The 22622-nt window shown below is 42.7% G+C and overlaps 2 protein-coding genes across 4 annotated transcripts in view; both read right to left on the reverse strand.

Moving 5' to 3' along the window:
* Nucleotides 1-15012, reverse strand: part of cep131 (centrosomal protein 131) — a 35860-nt gene extending 20848 nt beyond the window's left edge. For 2 of the 3 annotated variants that reach the window (XM_034107650.2, XM_034107648.2), the window contains exons 1-17: nucleotides 14904-15012; nucleotides 13293-13489; nucleotides 13033-13127; nucleotides 10990-11101; nucleotides 9882-10009; nucleotides 8642-8746; nucleotides 7378-7557; nucleotides 7166-7283; nucleotides 6919-7038; nucleotides 6326-6518; nucleotides 5714-5805; nucleotides 5488-5610; nucleotides 5213-5393; nucleotides 4979-5076; nucleotides 4671-4850; nucleotides 4265-4456; nucleotides 4003-4140 (exon numbers count right to left, since the gene is read on the reverse strand). In XM_034107650.2, coding sequence (XP_033963541.1) covers nucleotides 4003-4140; nucleotides 4265-4456; nucleotides 4671-4850; nucleotides 4979-5076; nucleotides 5213-5393; nucleotides 5488-5610; nucleotides 5714-5805; nucleotides 6326-6518; nucleotides 6919-7038; nucleotides 7166-7283; nucleotides 7378-7557; nucleotides 8642-8746; nucleotides 9882-10009; nucleotides 10990-11101; nucleotides 13033-13127; nucleotides 13293-13478 — 2241 coding nt within the window. In that variant the 5' untranslated portion in view covers nucleotides 13479-13489; nucleotides 14904-15012. The remainder of the gene's footprint in view (nucleotides 1-4002; nucleotides 4141-4264; nucleotides 4457-4670; nucleotides 4851-4978; nucleotides 5077-5212; nucleotides 5394-5487; nucleotides 5611-5713; nucleotides 5806-6325; nucleotides 6519-6918; nucleotides 7039-7165; nucleotides 7284-7377; nucleotides 7558-8641; nucleotides 8747-9881; nucleotides 10010-10989; nucleotides 11102-13032; nucleotides 13128-13292; nucleotides 13490-14903) is intronic. The other variant, XM_034107649.2, reaches the window with a different exon arrangement.
* A 416-nt stretch (nucleotides 15013-15428) lies between these two features.
* The window catches only part of rnf213b (ring finger protein 213b), a 49094-nt gene continuing 41900 nt past the window's right edge, over nucleotides 15429-22622 (reverse strand). Inside the window, 12 exon segments of the mRNA XM_034106938.1 lie at nucleotides 15429-16254; nucleotides 16759-16937; nucleotides 17333-17422; nucleotides 18308-18505; nucleotides 18683-18760; nucleotides 19154-19355; nucleotides 19546-19711; nucleotides 20409-20489; nucleotides 20611-20743; nucleotides 21389-21637; nucleotides 22269-22363; nucleotides 22444-22609. Of these exon segments, the coding sequence (XP_033962829.1) occupies nucleotides 16113-16254; nucleotides 16759-16937; nucleotides 17333-17422; nucleotides 18308-18505; nucleotides 18683-18760; nucleotides 19154-19355; nucleotides 19546-19711; nucleotides 20409-20489; nucleotides 20611-20743; nucleotides 21389-21637; nucleotides 22269-22363; nucleotides 22444-22609 (1779 nt within the window). The 3' untranslated portion in view covers nucleotides 15429-16112.

Below are 22622 nucleotides of genomic sequence, written 5' to 3' on the forward strand. Positions count from 1 at the left end.
TGGACATTCCTGCTGTCAGCATGCCAATTGCACGCTCCCTCAAAACTTGCGGCATCTGTGGCATTGTGCTGTGTGATAAAACTGAACACTTCAGAGTGGCCTTTTATTGTGGCCAGCCTAAGGCACACCTGTGCAATAATCATGCTGTCTAATCAGCATCTTGATATGCCACACCTGTGAGGTGGGATGGATTATCTCGGCAAAGGAGAAGTGCTCACCATCACAGATTATTTCAGATTTGTGAACAATATGAGAGAAATGGTTATTTTGTGTATATAGAAAATGTTTTAGATCTTTGAGTTCATCTCATGAAAAATGGGAGCAAAAACAAAAGTGTTGCATTTATATATTTTTTCAGTGTAGTTCCCAGTGCCATTTCACAGCACAACATCAACAAGAGCAACACTTTAACAACAACTTGGCAACAATGTAGCTAGCCACACTTGGATTATGTAGACCCACAGCAGACTGACTGTTTTCTTTTACAAAGGAACTGTATTGTATTGAAGTCTTCCCAATAGTGCAACAGAACATGTAGCCATATACTCAGAGCACTCTCATTTGGTGATCTCATCTGAATCATCTTTCGCAATTCATTGTCTATAAAGCAGTTCCAGACTTTATGCTTGATGGGGTCACACACTTGAGTTTCAGCACCCTGGGTGTTCCACATTAAAATTGAGAGCATATGTTGTTTGAAGGCACAGAGTGTACTATTACTATATGAACAACCAAACGGTTTAGTTTAAATGTATTACAAATATATATTGGAAAATGAAGGCTTGATCCTACTTTAGAATATAGAAAAAAATTAAAGTTAAATGTCTTAATAAAAGTAACTTTAACACATTCACTGCACATTGTGCTCTACTACACTCTGGTACTGAGTTTGGACTGTCTAGGACAGGGGTCGGCCACCCCTGGCACCGTAACCAGTGGCACACTAGAAATAAGTGGAATAAGTGTGCAAAATATTTCAATTGTATTTTCGGATCCTGAACGAGACCGCCGCCAGAGCTCGTTTCCCCGTTACCTGCAGAAGGAAGCCATGCACGCAGCGCAGCCCCGCTCTCTTTAACTCCAGGAGTGGAGTGCACCAGCTGGGCATAAGCTGGGCGTAACTCTACGTCTGACGTAGAACCGAAGGTTAAGACCAAACTAAAGTTATGACTAGTGCACCACTTAGACTTAAGCCCTGTATGCGTTGCGCCCGGGTGTAACTTTTACGCCTAGTATGGAGCAGGCGTAATTCGGAAAGACAGACTAATAATAATAATAATAATAACTGATATTTCTATAGCGCCTTTCAAGGGACCCAAGGTCGCTTTACAGGAATAGGGCGAGCACACACAAAACAAAGGTCAGACAGACAAAACAACAGATCGATTTAAGGGCCGAAAGCCTTGATGAAAAGATGGGACTTGAGGGCCCTTTTGAAGGCGTCCAGTGTGGGGATGTTGCGAATCTCCGCAGGGAGAGTGTTCCAGAGGGTGGGGGCTGCCACACTGAAGGCTCTGTCCCCGAAGGTTCTCAGTTTGGTGCGGGGGGGTGGTGAGCAGGCCAGAGTCTGAAGACCGCAGGTTCCGGGGTGGGGCATGTGGGTGGAGGATGTCCGATAGGTACTGGGGGGCAAGGGCATGGAGGGACTTGTAGGTCAGGAGGAGGACTTTATCTTTATTTATTAGACTAGTATCTATAGTAACGTAAAACAGGCAAGAAGGATATTAACGATGGCAGGGCGTCTTGTTTACATGTTTAACAATGAAAGGGCATTAAGAAGAGAAATAGTCGTCCGTGATCGAACAAACCCACTGGACATCTATTCAGACAGTGAACTGATAGAGGTTTCGGCAGACAAGCCCTTTTTGACTTAATCGAGGAGATCTCCCCTCAACTCCAGCACGGATCAGACCGAAACGCTGCGCTCTCCCCAACCTTGCAGGTGCTGATTGCGCTCAGATTCTACGCGAACGGGGCCTTTCAGAAATACTGTGGGAGACATGATTAATGTTCATCGCACAACTGCATGTCGGGCTATAAGACAAGTTTCATTGGCCCTCCAGCACCGATTTCTTTCTCCGTCAGTTCCCGCTGTAGCTCTGACAAATCCCTCTTTCTCTTTCGGGGTGCGGCCATTTGGGATTCCCCTTGAGTCATCGCTGACGCTGTTGGTGTGGGACTTCCCTCTTCTCTTCGGTCCTCTGAGTCTGTAAAATGGTGTTGCTTGGCAACAATTACTGTTTTGCATGTATTCACGTGGACGCGCATCTTAAGACCAGGCGCAGCTACGCCCGAGACTAGTCAGGCTTGGTGCACTCGGTGTAAATTCGAATCACTACGTCGGACGTTGCTAAGCCCGACGTTAGAGTTAAGCCCTACTTTTTTACGCCCATCTGGTGCACTCCACTCCTGGTGACTTTCACCACAGAGGAAAGCACTTCACAAATTGCAGTACCCATAAGGAGCTGTACAAATGCCGCCGTTTTTGCGTGGCGGAAAGCCCAGGGGCGATCTGCTCATCTCTCATCGAAATAATATGCTACAAAGGGGCGGACTGGCCATCTGTGTGTTGCACTTTCCTGTCGGCTCCCAGACCGTAGTCGAGGAGGGGATGACTCTCTGTCGGCTCCCAGGGCAGAAGCAACAAGCTTCAGGTTCAATAACCCACTTTAGCTTAATGACTGGAGAGAGGCGAGCTCTTCTTGGGAGGCCGGTGCATTTATTTAGCTGTTCTTCTGTTTCACAAAATACATCACAGACCTCTGTTTTTCTGCCACACACACACACACACACACACACACACCACCCCCCCCCCCCCCCCTTAACTCGTGTGGTCTGTGTTTGTCAGGATTGTTGTGATTAGATGTGCTTCGATTAGTGTAGTATTGTTTGACTGTTGTCCTTTACCTTAGCTGTGTTTCCTTACAGCCTCCCTTTGTTCACTTTTATAGTGAGGGTTTTAGTTTCTATTTAGTTCCGTTATTATCTATTTCTTTGTATGTAAACAAGCTCCCTTTTTAGAGTCCTCCCTTTGTTTGGTTGTTCATTTAAACTTGCGCCCTTGTGGCCACTTTTTTGTTTCAGGCTGCCTGCCTGCCATTTTGTTTCACCCTGTTACAATAAAACCATTTATAATTATTACCAATTCCAACTGATGTGTGTGGCACTTCCTCATCCCTAGTGGGGACCACACACACACACACACACACACACACACACACACACACACACACACACACACACACACACACACACACACACACACACACACACACACACACACACACACACACACACACACACACACACACACACACACACACACACACACACACACACACACACACACACACACACACACACACACACACACACACACACACACACACACACACACACACACACTTCCTGGAGACTTATCCTAACCTTAACCATAACCAACACATGCCTAACCCTTACCCTAAGCCTAACCAAGTCCCCTCATGGGGACCTCCATTTGTCCCCATAAGGGAGGCGAGTCCCCACACGTGACTGTGTAAACAGATTTAGGTCCCCACAAGTATAGTAATGCTAGACCACACACACCTCTTAAAGGGACAGCGATCTCATCTCACTCTGCATGACCCTAATATCATAACATGTGTGTTCTGGAGAATCACAGAACGGACGATCGTCCTTATTATTATGCCGTTTAAACCAATTATTTAAATGTGTTTGTTAAATTCGGCATCATGTAAGTTGCGCTGACAGGTCCACACATGCTTCTCCGCAGCCAGGCTCCCCCGCCCTCCTGCTGATAGTTCAGGAGCATCAAGCTCCTCAACCCCCCCCCGTTGATAATTCTCGATCGTTGGCACGCTGATAACAATTTTTTATTTTTTTAAATGGCACTTCATATCAAAAAGGTTGCCGACCCCTGGTCTAGGACCATAGTAATAACATGTATGAATACAAACAAATGGATGTCCCCTTTAAACTGAGGTATTATGCGTGTTCCCCTACCAGTGCGGTCTGCAGCATGTTGACGGTGCGCTTCTTCTCCTCCAGCTCAAGCTTGATTCGCATCATGGAGCCAGTGACCTCAGCAGCAGTGGCAGACGCCTGCTCCACTCCAACCAGCTCCTCCTCAGACAGCACAGGCTGAGAAAACACAGGCTGCATTCAACAGGAAGTCCAGACTTTTTAAACCTTTTGGCATTTTTCATTATTCAGGAAATCCATTAACAACAGGATGAACATTATCAGACGTGTGCCAGATGCCGACCTCTCTGTGCGACCCTGAAGTGACAGAGCGAGGTCTTTCCTGTTCAGACTTCTCCATCTCATCCAGGAAGCTCATGATGCTCTGCAGCTTGGCCTCGGAGAGCAGGGCGGCCCCATCAGGCAGTGCAGGGTGGAGGCTCAGCTGCCCGTGCCGCTCCAGGTTATCAGTGGTCAGAGAGTTGGAGTCCACATCCTTTGATCAGACACAGTGGAGACGCATGTTACATTTGGGACATCACTGGCAATGTATCTAACAATCGCTATTTCAGTAATCATTATTTCATTCTATTTGAGTTGTATAATTTACTCAATTTCTTCGTATTTAATTGTCTTTTAGTTTTTAGTGATGAGTTCACACCCTTTTCATTACACTCTGAACACTTATGAACATGTTGTATAATTCTCACCTCATCTATCCAGGCGTATTTGTCTTTAGTGTAGCACTTTGGCTCCGACAGCCTCTGCGGCTCCGACTCCAGCAGCTTCAGGGTGTCCAGCAGCTCGTTGAGCGTGCTTTTAGATGGATTCTTGCTGGACAGAGCCCCCTGACGCTGGTCCTCCACACTCACTGACCTCTGCAGGATCTCCTGCAATTACCAAACACACACCAAACTGGAGCATATAAACAACTGCTTCAGAAATGTGCACTTGCTGATGGACTACTTGTGAATAATTGAGATCATTAAAGGGTAGTTAGAGGTTTTTAATCATTTACCTGGGAACACTGGGAGCCTCTGCAGTTGGACAAAGCAGGGGAAACAGCTCTGAAGCTGGAGAGCTCCCCGAACTCAGTTACAACATTCAAATTTGAGTCTGAGGAAACATTTACAGTTATTACAAATCAAAATCAAAAATGTCCCAAATTGGGATCAATAAAGTACTATCTTATCTTATTACAGGGTTCTTCTAGCAACCTTTAGAGGATATGTTGGCATTGAATAAGGCCCACCTGTGTTCTTGGCTTTCACATCTCTTGGTGACATTGGGCTGTTGTTGCTCGGCGAGGCTGGGCTTTTGTTAGCCAGACAAATCCTTGGTGTTTTTTTGCGTCCGACAACACCCGTTGGCCTCAGGCTCTCGAGCTCCACCACAGCTATGTGCTGAGCCTCTGCAACCCTCCGCTGCAGTTCCTGCAACACACCACCAGAGGGAGACATCTGTCAATCAAGAGTTGTGACCAATCATTACTTTAACCATGTATTAAGTTCACAACAAAGTACATACATCTGAAATGTTTGCTTGTGTGGCAGCAAGGCGGGCCAGACGAGCTCTCTCTTTACGAATGAATCTCCTGTCATTGTGCTGATGCTGCTGCTCCAGGTCGACCTCTGCTCTGTCCTCTTGATCCTGAGAGGGAAACACAGGGAGGGTTGTCAAATATAAGGAGAAAGAAAAGGGTAGAGAAGGAAGCAAGTGGAGAGCAAAGCTGTGAAGACACACTGTTATTCACCTGGGAACATTGAGAGCCTCTGTGATTGGACAGAGCTGGGGAAATGGCTCTGAAGCGTAGCTCCAATTCAGAAACAACATTCAAATTAGAGTCTGTGGGAACACATAAAAAGACATTTATTACACATTTACGTCCTAATCGTATTTTTCTATGTTCAAAATAGGAGATGCAATGATTTAATTGTGCTTTATTTGCAAGAATAGTTGACAGCCAGCCCAAACATTTAAGAAACGTGTCCATAATAAAACACTAAATATTAGATCATTTGGACCAAGTTGCACAAAGTTACAGGACCTTCTCTAACTTTCTCTCAAACTTCTAAATAAAAGTGCTCAAACTTAAATGTTACCTTTAGTATATAACCACTATATCTAACATGTTTTAGTAGAGTTCCTCTATGGCTTATTTTTGACTTGCAGGTATTACAAATGTCAAGCTTAATGTCTTCTTCACTCCTGCTGCAGAACTTCTGCAGTAGTTTTGGGTGAATTCCAGACTTTTAGTTATCCACAAATCATTCAAAGATAATGACTTTCTTATTTTCTTTCCTAATAAGTTCCAATGAGTTATCTCATCATATGAGAAGGATGAATGTATATGAAGTTAAAGGACCTGTGTTCTTGGCTTTCACATCGATGGGAGACATTGGGCTGTTGTTGCTCGTTGAGGCTGAGCTTTTGTTGGTCAGAGAAATCCTGGGGGGCTTCTTTCGTCCGCCCACACCCGTCTGCCTCTGGCTCTCCTGCTCCACCTCAGCTGCACACTGCACCTCTGCATTCCGCTGGGCTCTTTTCTGCTGCAGGTCCTGTTACACACCACCAGAGGGAGACACAAGACAATGTTGTAAACCGTTACAATTATGGGAGAAAAAAAGTGCTTGGAGGGAGGGTCATAAGTGCATGAAATCAAATCAAATATCTACAGACTATTTTATAGATTGTCACTAGAGAATGTCCAATAAAGATACGATTTCTTTTTTTAAGAACCTTCGTAGCATAATGGGAACATGATTTCAAGTATGTTTCCCAGGCAACAGAAGCGCCTTATTGCTGGGTGTTTAGACAAATACTTTGGCACACACTAAGCCAGGCTATCGCAGTCTTGTCTACATCAGTTTTGACCATACTTTTAAAAAGATATCTCTTGCACGTCTCCACACTTTATGGAAACGCTAATACAGCTAGAAGTGAATCAGATGTGGGCACCTGGATGGCAGCCACGCGGGCCAGGCGAGCTTTCTCCTCTCGGATCCGTTTCCTGTCTTCGTCCTTTTTCTGCTGCTGCTGCTCCAGGTGACTCTCCGCCTCTGTTCTCTCCTCCCACTCCTAAAAGAGCAGAACAAAGACAATGTATCTCTTATTACAGTAGCAATGGAAAGAGAGAGATGAACCCAGTTAAGGCCATGGAGAATCAAAGGTGAGGATAGAGGCAGCCTGGGGCACAGATGGATACCTTTCTCCTACTGGCAAGGGTGCGTTTGAGCGCTGCCTGGTCAGCGTGTCGCCTCTTGGCATGGCTTCTGTACCAGCGCTGGATAGTGACGGCTGCCTGGTTCACCTGCTGAATAAACCTTCAGATACACAAAGGAGCAGCTATGAGTCACGGAACAATGATCAGACAGCATCATCAGAACAATAAACGCACAACCGTGCTGTGGGTCTGACCTCTCGGCCTCCTCCTCAGTGGCCTCCCTCCTTCGGGGCGTGATGGGGCTGCCTCCCTGGGCCGACACTGGAGAGTTGTTGTTTGAGGTGGAGGAAGTTGAGGAGAAATTCTTCTGAGACTTTGTCAGGGAGCTGTTATCTTGAGAAACCTCGTCGTTTGCTGTGGCCTTCAGGATGTTGCTGAAAGGCGACAAAACTGTCAATCAATCTTAATTGGAATGACACCTTGTTACAGGTTATTGCAGTGCGGTACAGATGACTGACGAGCAGGAGATGAGAAGACAGACAAAGTGTGGGCTGTAAATGTCCAGTTCCTTTGGCAAACACTGTTTCTCTGTGAGGGCACCTACACTCTGGAACACGATACCAATACAGATCAGGAATAACACCTCTTATCATACATTTAACCACAATCATAAGAACTGGCTTTTAAACAATCAAAAATGTGAACACTTTTAACTGAATCAAGGTATGATGATATTTCATCTGTTTGCATGTGTGTTTCTTCCTCTCTATTGTTGTACTACTGTTCCTATTTATTGTTGTACTGCTATTTATTTATTCTTGTACTGCTATTTATTTATTGGTGTACTGATGTTGTCTGCTGTACTCTATCTAATTATGTTTTTATTTTCTAGTCTTGTTGTGGTCAGTTAACATCTTGCCAAGGACAACAGTTGAAAATTAGCCTGCTGGCTAATACTGGCTCATTTACAGCAATGTGAATTAATGTGCACTGTCCTTTAAATAAAATAAACAAACAAACAAATACACCGAAAAGACAATTCAGCATTTTAACTACTAAGAGACCAATGAAATTAAGGATATTATCAAAGTAATAGTAGTTTAAAAAAATAAAAAACATTTTTGGTGGAATGTGAAACTATTTTCAATTTAACTTTAACTTTTTGAGATTTAGGGAGGTTTAGGAGATTGAAATTGAAATTCTGAAAAAACCAGACAAAACATTTGACCAAGATTGTGATAGTTGATAATTATAGTTTTGTCTACTTTCCTGTCATTTTACAACATTCAATAAAAATCAAATGAATTAGACCTAGTACAAAAAATATATAGTGATCATAATAACGTATACCTCCGACATAATAACATATCAGTACTGTTCACATAAACAATTATGACATTGAATAAGAAACACGATATAACTGACACTGACTGATATGAATCCGCCCAACATATTGGATAAGGCCTAATCACATCTCCAAACACATGTCACGCAAGCAATGTTCATTTGAGTCCATACTTAAAGGACGGCCTCTGGTTGGAGCTCTTAGGCGTGAGTGGTATCTCAGAGTAGTTGTTGTGTAAGATGGTGGTGACAGAGTTCCCCACAGCTCCTTTGTTGCTCCTGGGAAAAACAAAAAGGCACAATGACACCCTCCATGATACTGTACGTGAGAAAAAGGACTTGAAAATGCCACTGCCCCTTTTCCCCCCCCTTAGGAATTACAGTTACTGATACTGTACATACTTTGACACACATTCTTCAACCCCATTACAAACTGAGTCTATGCACACCATTTCCATGAAAGAAGAAGTCCTCAGTGTGTGGGAGGAATTCCTGAAGGCAGTATCAGCTGCCATGATCAACAGGTATGAAACATGAGAGGCAGCTAGGAAACCAGAATGCAGCAGTGCAGGTAGTCACCGGACCAGTGGACTTAAGGTCCCATGTCACGGCCATTTCCACTGATCATAATTCCATCGTTGAGGTCGACTAGAATAGATTTATATTGTTCAATGTTCCAAACTCACATTGGTTTCTCACAGCATCTCTGTAAAGTATGTGTGTTCACTCTCTCCACTAAACGGCTCGCTGCAGCTCTTGCCCCCCCCTCCCTGTGAGCCCAGTGTGCTCCGATTGGTCGGGACCAGTCGGGACGTTGTGAATCGCGCTGAGCTCCGTGGAGGTGTGGTTTCCTTGTTTAGCGAAACACAGCCAAACTCACCCTGAGCACACACAAAGTCACAGCCGAAGTAAAAAGCAATAAGTGTGGCTTGATATTGAGTAAGAAAAAGGTTGATAGACGCTGTGAGAATGGGTCTGCAGAGAGAATTTCGCCGCGATCCCAACTGTCTGTTATCAGCCTGCAGCCAGGGAGGAGAGATCAGCAGAGCTGCATGCACTGAGTGTGAGGAAGTGCGTGGATTGGTCAATTTGGACCAATCAGCGGGGGCTTAACGTAACGGCTCCGCGGACGTAAGGTAAAGGCTCCACGGATTGGTCCATTTCGTTCCGGGGACATCATGATGTACCCGGAAGAATCAAATGGACAGTGACGTTTCTCCAACGAGGCGTTTTGGGGAGGTATTCTGTGTTAGAGTTTTACTCCCTACAGGGTGTACTTTGAGGGTTTTGACTCTGCAGATCGTTTACATGCATACAAACCTTCATAACAACAAGGGGACGGGTGATAACCGGAAAAGCATGACATGTCACCTTTAACTCTTTTTTGTGAGACGTTTTAGTGAGTGTGTGTCACCTGTTGTTGGCAGTGAAGGTGGCAGCCAGAGTGATGCCAGGCTCTCTTTTCTTCAGGCCGGAGGGAGAGACCACACCGTCGGTGCTGCGGGAGCTCGAGTGAAGGGGGAATGTTCTGGGCTGATCATCCTTAAAGCAAGGAATACACACTTATTACCCCATAAACTGTGGAAACATTTGACACCGTTAAAACTGATATCTGGTAAGAACTATAGTAACACTTTTAAATTCTGGAAAGGGCTGTCGCATAATAGCCAACTTGCTAGCACTGTGAACCCTGGACATGTGGATTACACCCAAGTTTGATGTCCAACACAACTACCCAGTATTTAGCAACTGCCAGATGCTAACTTGCAAATGTTGAGGAATTTGCACAATTTGCACAAGTTGCATTAAATGGCAAAATCATCCATCGTCATGGATAATTGTCCAACAATGGTTTGGACAGTTTGGACGATATTGGAATTATTAAGGATGCTGAATCCCTTTCCTAGTCCTTAAGAGTCCAAGTTAGCAGTTTTAACCAGGCTTTTTGAGTTGATTTGGACGTTTTAGAGAATTAATTATATGGGACGGATTCGTTTTTCTATTTGAAATAATTTTGTGTCAAATTGTAGGATATTTCTGATTAATATATTCTGATAGATTTTACGAAATGTGCAGGGCATGTTTATGAACACAAGGATCTATAAAAACGATTTTATTGCAATTTCTATAGAAAAAAGATAATAATAATAATAATAATGCTTTCTGTCAAATTCCCCTGTTATTTAGTTTGTTGTGGGTTTTGTGTGTCTTTTATTGGCAAATTAATTCCACTGAAAAAGTAGGGAGATTGAGGAAAAAGTACGGAAAGAAATGGAAGTGAAGTCAAAAGTTGCTGGGTTATTTAGACAACATAATCATACTGTATTTGTATTTTAACACACACATTCTTATTTTTTCATGTATCAAAGTTATCGCAAATGCCGGTATATTGCAAGACCCCTAATTCAGGGTATACTGGATATACCTTTTGAGCTACTTAGCATAGATAACATGATTGTCAAGACGTATATGAAATCAAGGGTGATGACGAGTTAACAAACAGAGTGGTTGATGACAATTACCAGGATGTTCCATGTGGTTCTGTCGGGAGAGGCTTTGCTGAGGCTGGCCAGTTTCTTGCGTCCATCTGAGCTGCTGTCAAACAGAGCCAGGTAGTCCTCACTCTGCTCCTGACTGGGGAATCAAGAGAAGCGAGTCACATTGTTTATGTAGAACAATAATCTATAACATTATTACTGTGGCAACAAAAAAGACCAAAGATGATCTGAGTGTTTGCGAGGTATTAGTTTCAGTCGAGTGGGTTGAGGAAGTATGTTTCTGCAATTTGGTTAAACTGACTCTTTAAAAGGCTGTGGTGCTAAATGTGAGACAGAACTAATTCTGACGTGTCGTATTGAGTGGGGTAAAATCACATCCTGGGCTTCATCTTCACGCAACAAGGGCTTAGCAGTGCACTTAGCACAATTAAACAACACGACACAGAGACGGAACCCGAGTCACGGCTTTTAGCGGCAGCCTTTGTGATTACATGTTGTAATGGCAGCTGCAGAAACAGGACTCGCCCCCTTCTCCTATCCCCCACACGTTCTGGAATTCAGTGTGTAGCAGCTGACCGTCTGCTCGGGGAACTCCGTTATGGTTCCATGTAAATACGTGCATGCATATGTTAATCCCAATGGCCTGTCATTCATCCTCCAAATAGCCTCACACACCAAACAGCTCCATCATGAGGCGCAGATGTAGGGGGACCTCTTGTGAGGCCTCTGGTATCTGTGCTGTGCAGGGTGTTTCTGTCTGGTTAGTATAGACATGTGCATGTGAGTGAGCGAGTGTGTCTTCAGGGGGGAGCCAGCTGGCCCACTGAAAAGCCATCTGACAACACAATTCAGGCAGCACATTCCTCTACTTTTTGTTTTACAAGTGGTGCAGGGAGGAGAGGGAGGACGGTGAGAGGGGTGGTGAGTGACCCAGGGAGGAGAGGGAGGACGGTGAGAGGGGTGGTGAGTGACCCAGGGAGGAGAGGGAGGACGGTGAGAGGGGTGGTGAGTGACCCAGGGAGGAGAGGGAGGACGGTGAGAGGGGTGGTGAGTGACCCAGGGAGGAGAGGGAGGACGGTGAGAGGGGTGGTGAGTGACCCAATGACAGCCCAGAGAGACTCAGAGATTTGGAGGGGGGTATTTAGAATGTCTTTAAATGTAAAGCCTCTCTGGTGTGCATCCTCGGAGGGGCGATGGCGGCAACTGCCGGACAATAGAACCAGAGCGTGTGCGTACACACACACACGCGCACACACACACACTTCTCCTTTCACTGGCTCCTGGTGGTGGGGGTAACCTGACCCCGGGGTCCGGGCCCTCCCCTTCTAACCTGGGACAAAGCAAGTCGCTGCACCCCGCGACCCTAGCAACAGCCGCGCAGCATCCCTCCACTCTTTATCTTGCAGGAGCTGGCGCTACAACTCCTATTGTCCAAACGGCTGAGGCTTTCGGCCGGCCAGCTGCTGCTCAGGGAAGAGAGCCACTCTGCTTTAAAGAGCAAACACTCCATGCAGAGAGACACAGGGATAGTAGCTAGTTGGTTCACCTTTTTGGCAACTTGATAATGGATATCACGATTGCATTAGATTTGTAACATATATTAATCCTGGGTTTATTTATTTTTGGGAAGTGCATTTTTCCAACACAGGTCCATAGGAGGCTGAAAAGTTCAACAACAAACTTTATCCTACAAAAAAGTATATCCTACAACCAATGTTGTTGCAACATGTGCACGGCGTAAATACAGTCTTGCACACACTACCTGAAATGCACACATATCTAAAAACATGTCCTTCATTTTTCAGACGCATGGAAGATGCTGTAAAGGTCATTCGATGATCTATCTACGAGCACACTTTGCCTGAGGCTCTGCACAGTACATGTATCAGCAGCACACGCTGTTCTTTATGCAGGTTACTGCATCAATGCCAGCGATAAGACTGACGAAAATAGCTTTGGCCCAGAGAGAAAAGAGGGGATAGTGATTCTCACTGCAATACTTCTGTTTCACTTATAAATGTGTTACACATGTTCCAGGGTTATACCCCACCATGTTTCTTTGTGTACCTTAAACTGATGTTGGCCTGCTGGTTAACCTGGGTGGTGCTGTTGGACCGCCGAAGGTTCTTGATGGAGCGGGAGCTTCCAAAGCCGACATCGCTCTGTGGATTTAAAGAAGAGTGTTAATGAATTATAAGATGTTTTCTGAGACAAGCAACTAATAAGACTGTCCTGATTTGCCCCTGCATCCTGGTTAGATCTGCATCCTGGTTAGACGATGTTACAACTCATAAACAATCCGTTCTGTAGCCAGCACAGCTTCTCACCAGGGTGTTGCGTTTCCCTCTGCTGTCGCTTGCCACAGAAACCGACACAGACCGAGAGAAGTATTTCCCAGGTGATGCACTGCTGGGTCTCTTGGACATGGATAGCTGGGAGCCTGACAAGCTGAGATCCAAGGCATCTCCCGAGACACCTGTCGGGATGGATGAAGGGCTTCGTGTTGGATGCATTCTTTGAAAACCTGAAAGAGAGTCAACACGGCGTGCTTATGAGACATTTAGAAGAATAAACCACAACAACAGAGGGAGTCACAGCCACTTCCTTCTTCACGGTTTGTCTCCCAGGGTAACCAATAACAAATCAACTCTATTTATACTACAGCTGGGATAGGTTGAAAATCTGGAGAACAAGCTGAAATCAAAGTATAACTAACAGTACTTACAGTTACATGAATTGTGTTGTGCTTTAACAGCTTAATGTTTATTATTGACTATGACTCAAGCTAGGTAACGTGTAAAATAAATACAATGTAATGATGATGAGGCTATGAGGCTAACATAACCCTGGAGTTGCTAAGTTTAAGCCTTGAAAAGCAGCTCTTAAAAAACATAATTGTTGCTCTTGACAACTTTTTATAATTGCTGCTGAACAGTGATAGAAGAAGTAAAAGTAGCAATACTAAAGTGTAAAAATACTTAGCTACAAGTTAAAGTCCTGCATTCAAAATTGCACTTACTTACAGTACAAAAGTATTAGCATAACAAATACACTTAAAGTACCAAAAGTACGCACAATATATTTAAAATTATTGTATTATAATTATTCGTGTATTATGTTCATAACTTCAATGATGCACTTGGACAAACTGGAGTTGTATATACACTACTGGCTAGCTTAACCTGTAAGAAATATAATAATGTCTTACAATTTGTATTAATAATCTAGATCTGCAAAATAACTAGTAACTAAATCTGAAAAATAAATGTAATGGAGTGAAAAGTACAACATTCGCCTACAAAATCTAGTGGAGTAAAAGCAAAATGAGAAAATACTTGAGTAGGTACCTACATGTTTTACTTAAGTACAGTTATTGAGTAAATGTACTTGGTAACTTAACTCCACTGCTGCTTTACTAGAGCAGGTGTATGTTAGCTCTGTTAGCTAACGTAATCATCTTCCCATCACAAACACAAGGTTGTAAAAGCATGCCAGGCATGATACACATCGTGACGTGTGAAACGGCACGAGCTATAGAAGAAAACACAGCAGCTGGTGTGAGTTAACATAATTGCAAGCTAGCTGTTTGTATGCTACTCTTACGGTAAGCTAACCGTTATTATAGCGTAACTAACGTTAACGGTTCATGTAAGAGTGACGCTAGTAGTAACGTTACCTTGACTGCTACAGATAATTCCCAACTGGATGTTTTGCAATGTAACTTGACGTAATTAAAAAAAGTATGTTAAGATACTATCTTTGTTAAATCACTGCCTTATTACAGCTGCCAAACTAAGCTAACGTTAACGGTTATTGGTTGGAAATAATAACGGTTGTGTTTCTGGCTTGTTTCTTTCAAGCGTTTCTCTAGATACAACGTTTATCCCACAATTAACCTAAAATGTGTTGGTTGCTGAAGAAGCAATGTAAGTACTTACTTCAAAAGCTGGTTGGCAACATTGCTGTTAAGCTGTAGTACGCGTTACGGTTTTAATTCCCAACACAATCCTCCTGATACCCAGTGAAAGTACTCCGTTGACTCACTGGACAAACACTGGGAACCAAATAACGCGTAACATCATCTCTGTGGTAACAACACACGTAATTGCCGCCTCTGGATGTCTGTGATTGGTTAAGGGAGATCATTGTCTCTTGGTTCTGTCATCTGATTGGCTGGACGGAGCTGTCGGTCTACTGAGTTGGATTCCTAGGGGCGTGGATGGAACAACGGTTTGGTTGACTTTGCAAAGGGAGGTGTGATGGAAAACTGATTTTATGGATGTCCAGAAGCGGTTGTCCATTTATTCAGGCATTGCCCAAATGAGTAGAGAACAAACCTATGTGGTAATTGTTACTGAAAATATTTACTAGAGTTTTGTCTTGCTTAGAAGGAATGTGTTTCTGTTCATGTGTAAACAGTTATTCATATTAATATAAATGACAAAAAAAAATACCACCAAGTGTAAAATGTACAAGTTTTATTTTGTTTATGCAATGAGTTCAATAATACACTGTTTCATCTCAACATTCTTCAACCTCTTAAAGTCAAACAATAAAGCATGTAATGTGATACGATATCCAATTCTTTACCTGATCTTTACACCGTTAAACTTAAGTGTTTCAAATGTTTCCCCATTTGTTTTATCTATTTATACTTTACTTAAAGTTATGTACTTGTAAGTTGTCTTTAGAGGGATAAATCAGGAGCCTGTCTTATAAAATGGACTCAATTTTAACAGCTTCGAAAATGTAAGATGTCTTTATTATAAGAAAAATAGGAAAAATAAAATGCCAACAATTTAACAAAAAAGAAAAGTAATTATTCAACGTTGGAAAATGGTTTCACCGAAAACTAAATTCTGATTAATTTATAATCAACTTAAGTATTGTTCCCTGATTTGTTATTAACACACTTTACATAACATAATTCATATGAAAATAGGCCTGCTTTAAATACATATACTGCACTATCCTGTCACTTTCAGACATCTCAAAATATACAGATATATTTAGACTCATCAGAACATGCCCTGTCATTATCATAGACATTCAATCCTAATGCAGATATTGCATTAATGATATAACAATAACAACACAAATAAATGGCAATATAAGAAAAAGATCAGAAATAAGACTGTAATCATAATTTATCTTCTTAATTTGAACTCCACAGCAGCCCTCCACACGTCAGCCCCTTGTCCCAGAGTGGTGTCCTCTGATAAAGACTCGAGCTCCAGCAGATCTGAAAGGCCTTTCTTCTCCAAATGGTTCTCTAAGGTGGACCTGACGCTGAAGACAGCAGGGAGGGTGGGAGGACACACACAGAACAACTGTTAGCACTGCATCCATTGTTTTCACCATGAGCAGGCCCATTCACTTCCCTGCCCAGATGCTGCTTCAATAGAAATGACCTGCGGCCGAGGGGATACGACTTAAGCTGCTTTCCCCTGACAGATGGCTGCCTGGAGGCCGGGGTCCCGCTCTCATCCTGGAAGTCAAAAGGCTTCAATACCAGGAGACGGCCCCTGGGCGAGACCACCACACTCTACTCTGATTCAAACGGTCTGAAATCAATGGACTTTAGGGTGGTAATCTTTGAACTGACAATATGCACACTTCTGGTATTCAGGAGCGTAAAGAACATTCTTAAATACACCTTTTGGTTAGAATAGGGAAGAAAAGCCAAACATGCTAATGTTGTGGGATTGTTTTACCATCTGGTGTGTCACCTTCCAACCTCACACATGGTGAAATGGTTGTTTTCACTGTGAATGCAAATGGTTGTTTGCTTACCCCCAATGGGCTTGGTAACCCTCGGCAGGCACGTCGTGGTTGATCTTCAGAAGCAGCATTTCATGCAGCTCCAAACAGAATGTTTCAACATCTGTGGCAGCAAGGAAAACCTTCAGCGCCTTCCTCTCGTCCTCAGAGAGCTCCCTCTGGAACTTTGTGGGTAGCTTCTGAAACGGGTCCTGAAACATGATCGGCAATTGGGTGTAATACACTTTTTTTAAATACTTCAGTGGAATCAGAATTCATCAAATTCAGTTTTTATTGGGGTCAAACTGTGGGCGCCTGCCGTGTCAGACAGCACACTTTTAATGGATTACAGCCCAGGACATTTAACTGCATGGTGTTTGGGGTCAGTCGCCGGCAGCCAGCGGGGTCACGAGTGAGAATGAAGCCTCAAAGAGAAATACCGTGGGCAATCCATGAGTTTCTTTCATGGATGTTGCATTTTTAAGTCTTAAAGTCTTAAAAGCGATTGCAAATGTTGAGTGTTGTGACTGCAAATTCAACTATTGTATGTTATAATTCAATTTCTTCTGCCAAATCCTAATAAGTAATGTATTTGTGTTATACTTACTTGCTTGCTGCTTAGCATTAGCTCAGACTTCCAAGAAGTCAGGATCTGCCAGGTGGATATGCTGTGTTCCAGTTTGCTCTCTCCAAGAGCCTATAAAACAATACATAACATTATGACAATTATGAAAAATGTCAAAACACCATGCCAAGTTATAACTACTGTATTTATGGCTCTTGTTGTGTTTGGTTTCTGCCACAGCTATTTGAACCAATACATGTGTGTGGCAAACTGGTTCAACTTGCTTCACTTGTGTAACCCAGCAGGAGTAACATTATCTTTGCATGATAATGCATATTACATGGAGATTGAATTTCAGAATCTGCATTGTAGTACAACACAACAATAATCCAATGTATTCACATGTACTTTTAAGTTAAAGTATAGCATGATGGATATTTTTATGTACCTAATACCACACATACGTTTCAAAATAAGAAAGGTGTATAACAATTAACAGTTGTTGTTTAGGTACATTGCATACAAAATGTCAACATGATCACATCCCATTCTGTTGAAAGGATTCGGAAAATGTATGATATTGGTTTTGACTCGAGAAAAATCAACATTTTCATAATGTAGTGAGATCGTTATGTAACACTTGTGCTTCTATTGGCTAGCGCTCCAACACATTGTCTGTGATATTTTAGAGGCGGGACATTTCTAAGTGGTTGATCAATCACAACAGAGCCGGCCAGCTAACCAATCAGAGCAGACTGGGCTCTGGTTTCAGACAGAGGGTGAAAAGAGGAGCTGCAGCACAGGCAGTACGAGAAAAATAAAGAGCTTGTTGAACATTAAAGCATGGAGACATGTCACAGTATATACAGTAGGCATACATTATAAATATTAACCTGTGCATAATAGGGCCCCTTTAAAGTGATCCAGAATAGATACGGTCAGCTTGTATATGTATTCGGCCTCAGAAGACACAACATTAACTGTGTTGTACATATCGGTGTGTCTGGAGGTTTCTACCTTGGCTACAGTGCTGGAAATCTGCTTCTCCATCTGCAGTGAATCAGTGAGGTAGGTCAGGAGTTGACCCTGTGGATCCCCGCCTGCCTTGCCAAGAAAGCGAAGGCCAATCTCCACCACGTTCACGGCATCACACACATCTGTGTACGAGCGCAGCACCGTCTTCATGGCGCTGCTCACCGAACCCTTCAGCGGTTGCTGTGGTACAGACGGGGGAAAGTGAGAGGGAAGGAATTTGACCTCCTACAAAGTGGCCTCACAAAATCCTGCAGGAAAACTCCTGTGAACATTCTTCGGCTGGCATTAGTCAGTTCCAGATGAAGACGTTGGTACCGTGAAATGTTCCTTTTTCAAAAGAGTGTGAAATGGTCTTACCTGGCGAATCTTGCCTCTGACCTCGGATAGAATCACAGAGAAGTCCTGCAGCTGTCTGTTTAAGTACCTCGAGGTGTCCTGGTGTTGATCAAAGAGGACAAGAGCGCTGGTAAGCAGAATGTCTGGTATTCTTCCATGTATATACAATCAATAGGAGATATGGAGATGCAGTATGTGAAATGGGACACCCTAATAAGCTGAATCTTAAGAATCGGAAAAGACAGACACGAAAAAAGCACGTTTTTACAATATATATTACTAGCACAGCTTACATTGGAGAGATTCTGTATCATCCAGAAAGATTACAAGCTAAAAAACTCCTAACACTAATAAAATAACCCCTAGTACTAAATGTTCCTAAAACATCATTTTTCTTAACATTGGTTTGAAATAGGTGGGGTAACTCAAACACATACAAATAACACATTTTAGAGTCTAAAAGCATTTCAGAGTAAAGCAGCTTGATTTTACCGCTTGGATAAGTGGTTTTCCCGCCAGGAAGCGGCGGGCCAGCTGGGTTTGGATGCCCGGCAGGTTGTAGTTGCTGTCGGTCTCCCCACCTTTCTTCAAGGTGTAGTGGTAGTGGGATAAAACCAGAGGTAGCAGCTCTCTCTCCGGGCTGCACATGGCCAGCTGGGTTTCTGATATGCTCTCTAAAGGAACACTGTGTTCACTGTGGGGACATAAAACAGGAGGATGTCCTTGATCAGCTGAATAACTGTTAGCTTAAGACCACACGGCTCAGTCGAGTTGACATGTTGTGACAGGTACAGGTGAGAAAATGTATTTATTATAGCGGAGTATTTTCTTTTCATGCTACTTTGTACTTCTACTGCGCTACATTCGGAAGCCGGGGTACCGACCTGTCCTCTGTGCGGCTGGCTCTCACCAGGCTGTTGTGAGCCTCCGACAGGAAGTCCACCAGAGTTCGGAGACAAGAGCCCCGTCCATGTCGGCACGGCGTCAGAAACTCCCCAGAGCTCTCGGTTGTCACCTCCTCCTGACACAAGTGCACATCCAGCTTGGCTGCTGCAAACACACAGGCGTGGGAGAAAGTGAAAGAGTGAACAGAGGAAACACAAGGCATACATAATCATTAGAGTTGTGAACACACGTTTTCATTTGGTTCAATTGTATTTTTATTTCACAATTGTATTAGATTTTGTACGTTAACATTAAACAAATTGACAGAATTGTTACATTATATAATTAGAATATGTTATTATTATTTCACATTTCACAAGATATTATGATACCAACATTGAAGACTGCTTATATTAAACACTGCTGCCCTAAGCACTCTTACTTACAAATAATAAACCCAACAATGAATTTCAAATAACACGTTTTTTAAAAAGTCTTGACCACATGTTATTCTATCAACAGTAATATCTAGACATGTCACATTGGGTCCCTTCCTACATTCTAATATTGATCACAAAGCTGGCATTGAATTGAAAACTTAACTTTGCCTTATGAGGAATATTAAAGACATAAACTTTCACAAATGTACAATGTTTAATTGAGTCCTCTTTTAAATCATTTTAAAACTATACTTGTATTGAAGTATCTTTAAAGGGGCCTTAATATGCAAATGTAAATGTTAATATTTGAGTGTGTGTGGAGAGAAACTCCCTCTTAACAGATGCAGCCACACAGAAATAGTTACACCTTTAGAACTGTACATGCACACATCAGAGTGAAATGTAAATGGAGACATGCTTACAGTTGGCCACCTCTGCTCCGAGGCAGTTCCACACCTTCATGAATTTCTTCACTCTCTCAGTCAGCATCTTCTTCTGGTATCCTAATGAGGACAGTGAGAAGGCTCAGTGTGTGTGTGTGTGTGTGTGTGTGCGTGTGTGTGCGTGTGTGTGTGTGTTGTCAGGAGTGGGGTATGTTGAATTAAAAGTGAAATGTTGACATACCTGCTGGTATCTGCTGTAACATCTGTGCAATAGTCTTATCTGTGGAGTCTGATGTGAGAGGGAACACCCTCAACAGGTCGGACTGTAGAGCAGCCAGCTCAGGCAGGTGATGTAACTGCCTCACGCAGGGTATCTGGGGCAAACACAGGCAAAGTAATATAACACTCGTAACATATAGCATATGATAACATTCAGTGATGCTGCGTTGGTTACAATCACTGTAAAGTCACAGTGTATAATAGCGCTTTGAGTCATTGAAAAAGCGCTATAATAAATGTAAGGAATTATTATTATTATTATTATTAAAGTAACATCACAAAAGGACAAATCATGGACATGAGAGAGCTTAACAACAACAGCTTTACATCTTAGAGTAACAAGAGAAAACTAAAATAGAAGAGTTAAAATGATAAAGCAAATGATATTGAAAAAGTAAAAATATGTTTGAATGATATTACACAGCTACGGTCTGGTCGTCTTCTCTCATTACCCTGAAATGTAAAGCTCTTGTTGGTTGGGCTTCTCACATCCAAGACATTTTGGGGAAGAAATTATTTTCTTAAATTAAAATTAAAATAACGAGAATAAATTAATAGCATGTCAAGATTAAATCACAGCGTTACTGTCATAATATTACAACCTTTTTTTCTTAACATTGTTACGTTATTCTCATGAATCAACTTAATTGTCCTTTAAAAGAAAACATCATCTTAATTAGAGTCCACTGTGCCCCCAGTCTTTGGCCCATATGTCACATGCCCGTGAAGATGAGGGGTACCTTGGTGATGAAGAGGCTCAGCAGGGGGAGGGGGCTGCGTGCATGTGCCTCCTCCACCAGCTGAGAGAAGCGCTTCACTGTCAGCGTCTGTGGAAGAGTCCAGAAGGAGGAGCGGTGTGTCGGGCAGTCGGAGGGGAGGGTCAGCATGGAGCCGGGGTCCTTGAAGAGGAGAATCCTCAGGGGGCTTCCAGCGAGACCGTCATCAGCACCGATTCTGTCCTGAGCTTTGGACAGGTTCTTCTTCAAATCCTGAAAACAGACGGGTGGAAGTAGCGTCGTGTTATCACCATGTGGCAATCGACATCTTTGTGTGTTTCTTTTATTCCTCTTTAAAGATTTATTGATTGATCACATTTTTTATTTAAGGCCACATTTCCACCAATTTATGAAATAATAAATTCATACAAATACTTTAAAAGTTCATAGTAAGAATTATTTTTCACTAAATTGGAGGTTTGTTAACTTATATTACAAGCTTTTTTCTCAAATAATAGTACTTTATTTTCATTAAATTAGTGTTTTTATAATCTTAATATTACAACCTTCTTCCTGAAATAATATGGCTTTATTATGATTAAATTACAGCTTTTGTAATCGTATTATTACAACCTTTTTGATCATAAAATAATATTTTTCCTGAAATAATATAACTATAATATAACTGTGCCAGTATATGTATATATTTGTAATCATTTGAATGTTCTGTTTTCCATTCCCTAAATAAATCGGTTCATTATTTGTTCTTTTGCCAGATTCTAGGAAATGAAGTATTTGACACCCAAATGTCCCGTGGAAAACAAAACCTATTCCTGGGGATAGATTCCAGTTACAGCCTTGTAACGGCTCAATGCACTGGTTTAAAATAACATGTATTTCTTACTTGAAGAACGGGCTTGATGGCAGAACCACAGACAAACTTCTCCCACTGTTGCCGTCCTTGTTTGGAGGACAGGTCCTGTGTTGCTCCACGGGAACCTGTGGGCAGATTATAGCAAAGTAAGATTACATGTTTGTTTTTTTAAAGAGCAACACGTTGAAAATAGTCGTAAAGCCACCTGTAGTGAATCCTGTGCAGGTATTGAGAATCAGATGAACTGTGACAACTGTGTTGTCCATGTTCTGATCCAGAGTCTGCCCCAACACATCCAAGTCCTTCTCAAGGTGCTCCCACAGGAAGTTGGAAACATCAAAGGGCCTGGGGTGGATCATGTCACCAACTCCCTTCAATCACCAC

The sequence above is a fragment of the Pseudochaenichthys georgianus genome, chromosome 19 (assembly GCF_902827115.2).
Source record: "Pseudochaenichthys georgianus chromosome 19, fPseGeo1.2, whole genome shotgun sequence".
Classification (NCBI taxonomy): domain Eukaryota; kingdom Metazoa; phylum Chordata; class Actinopteri; order Perciformes; family Channichthyidae; genus Pseudochaenichthys; species Pseudochaenichthys georgianus.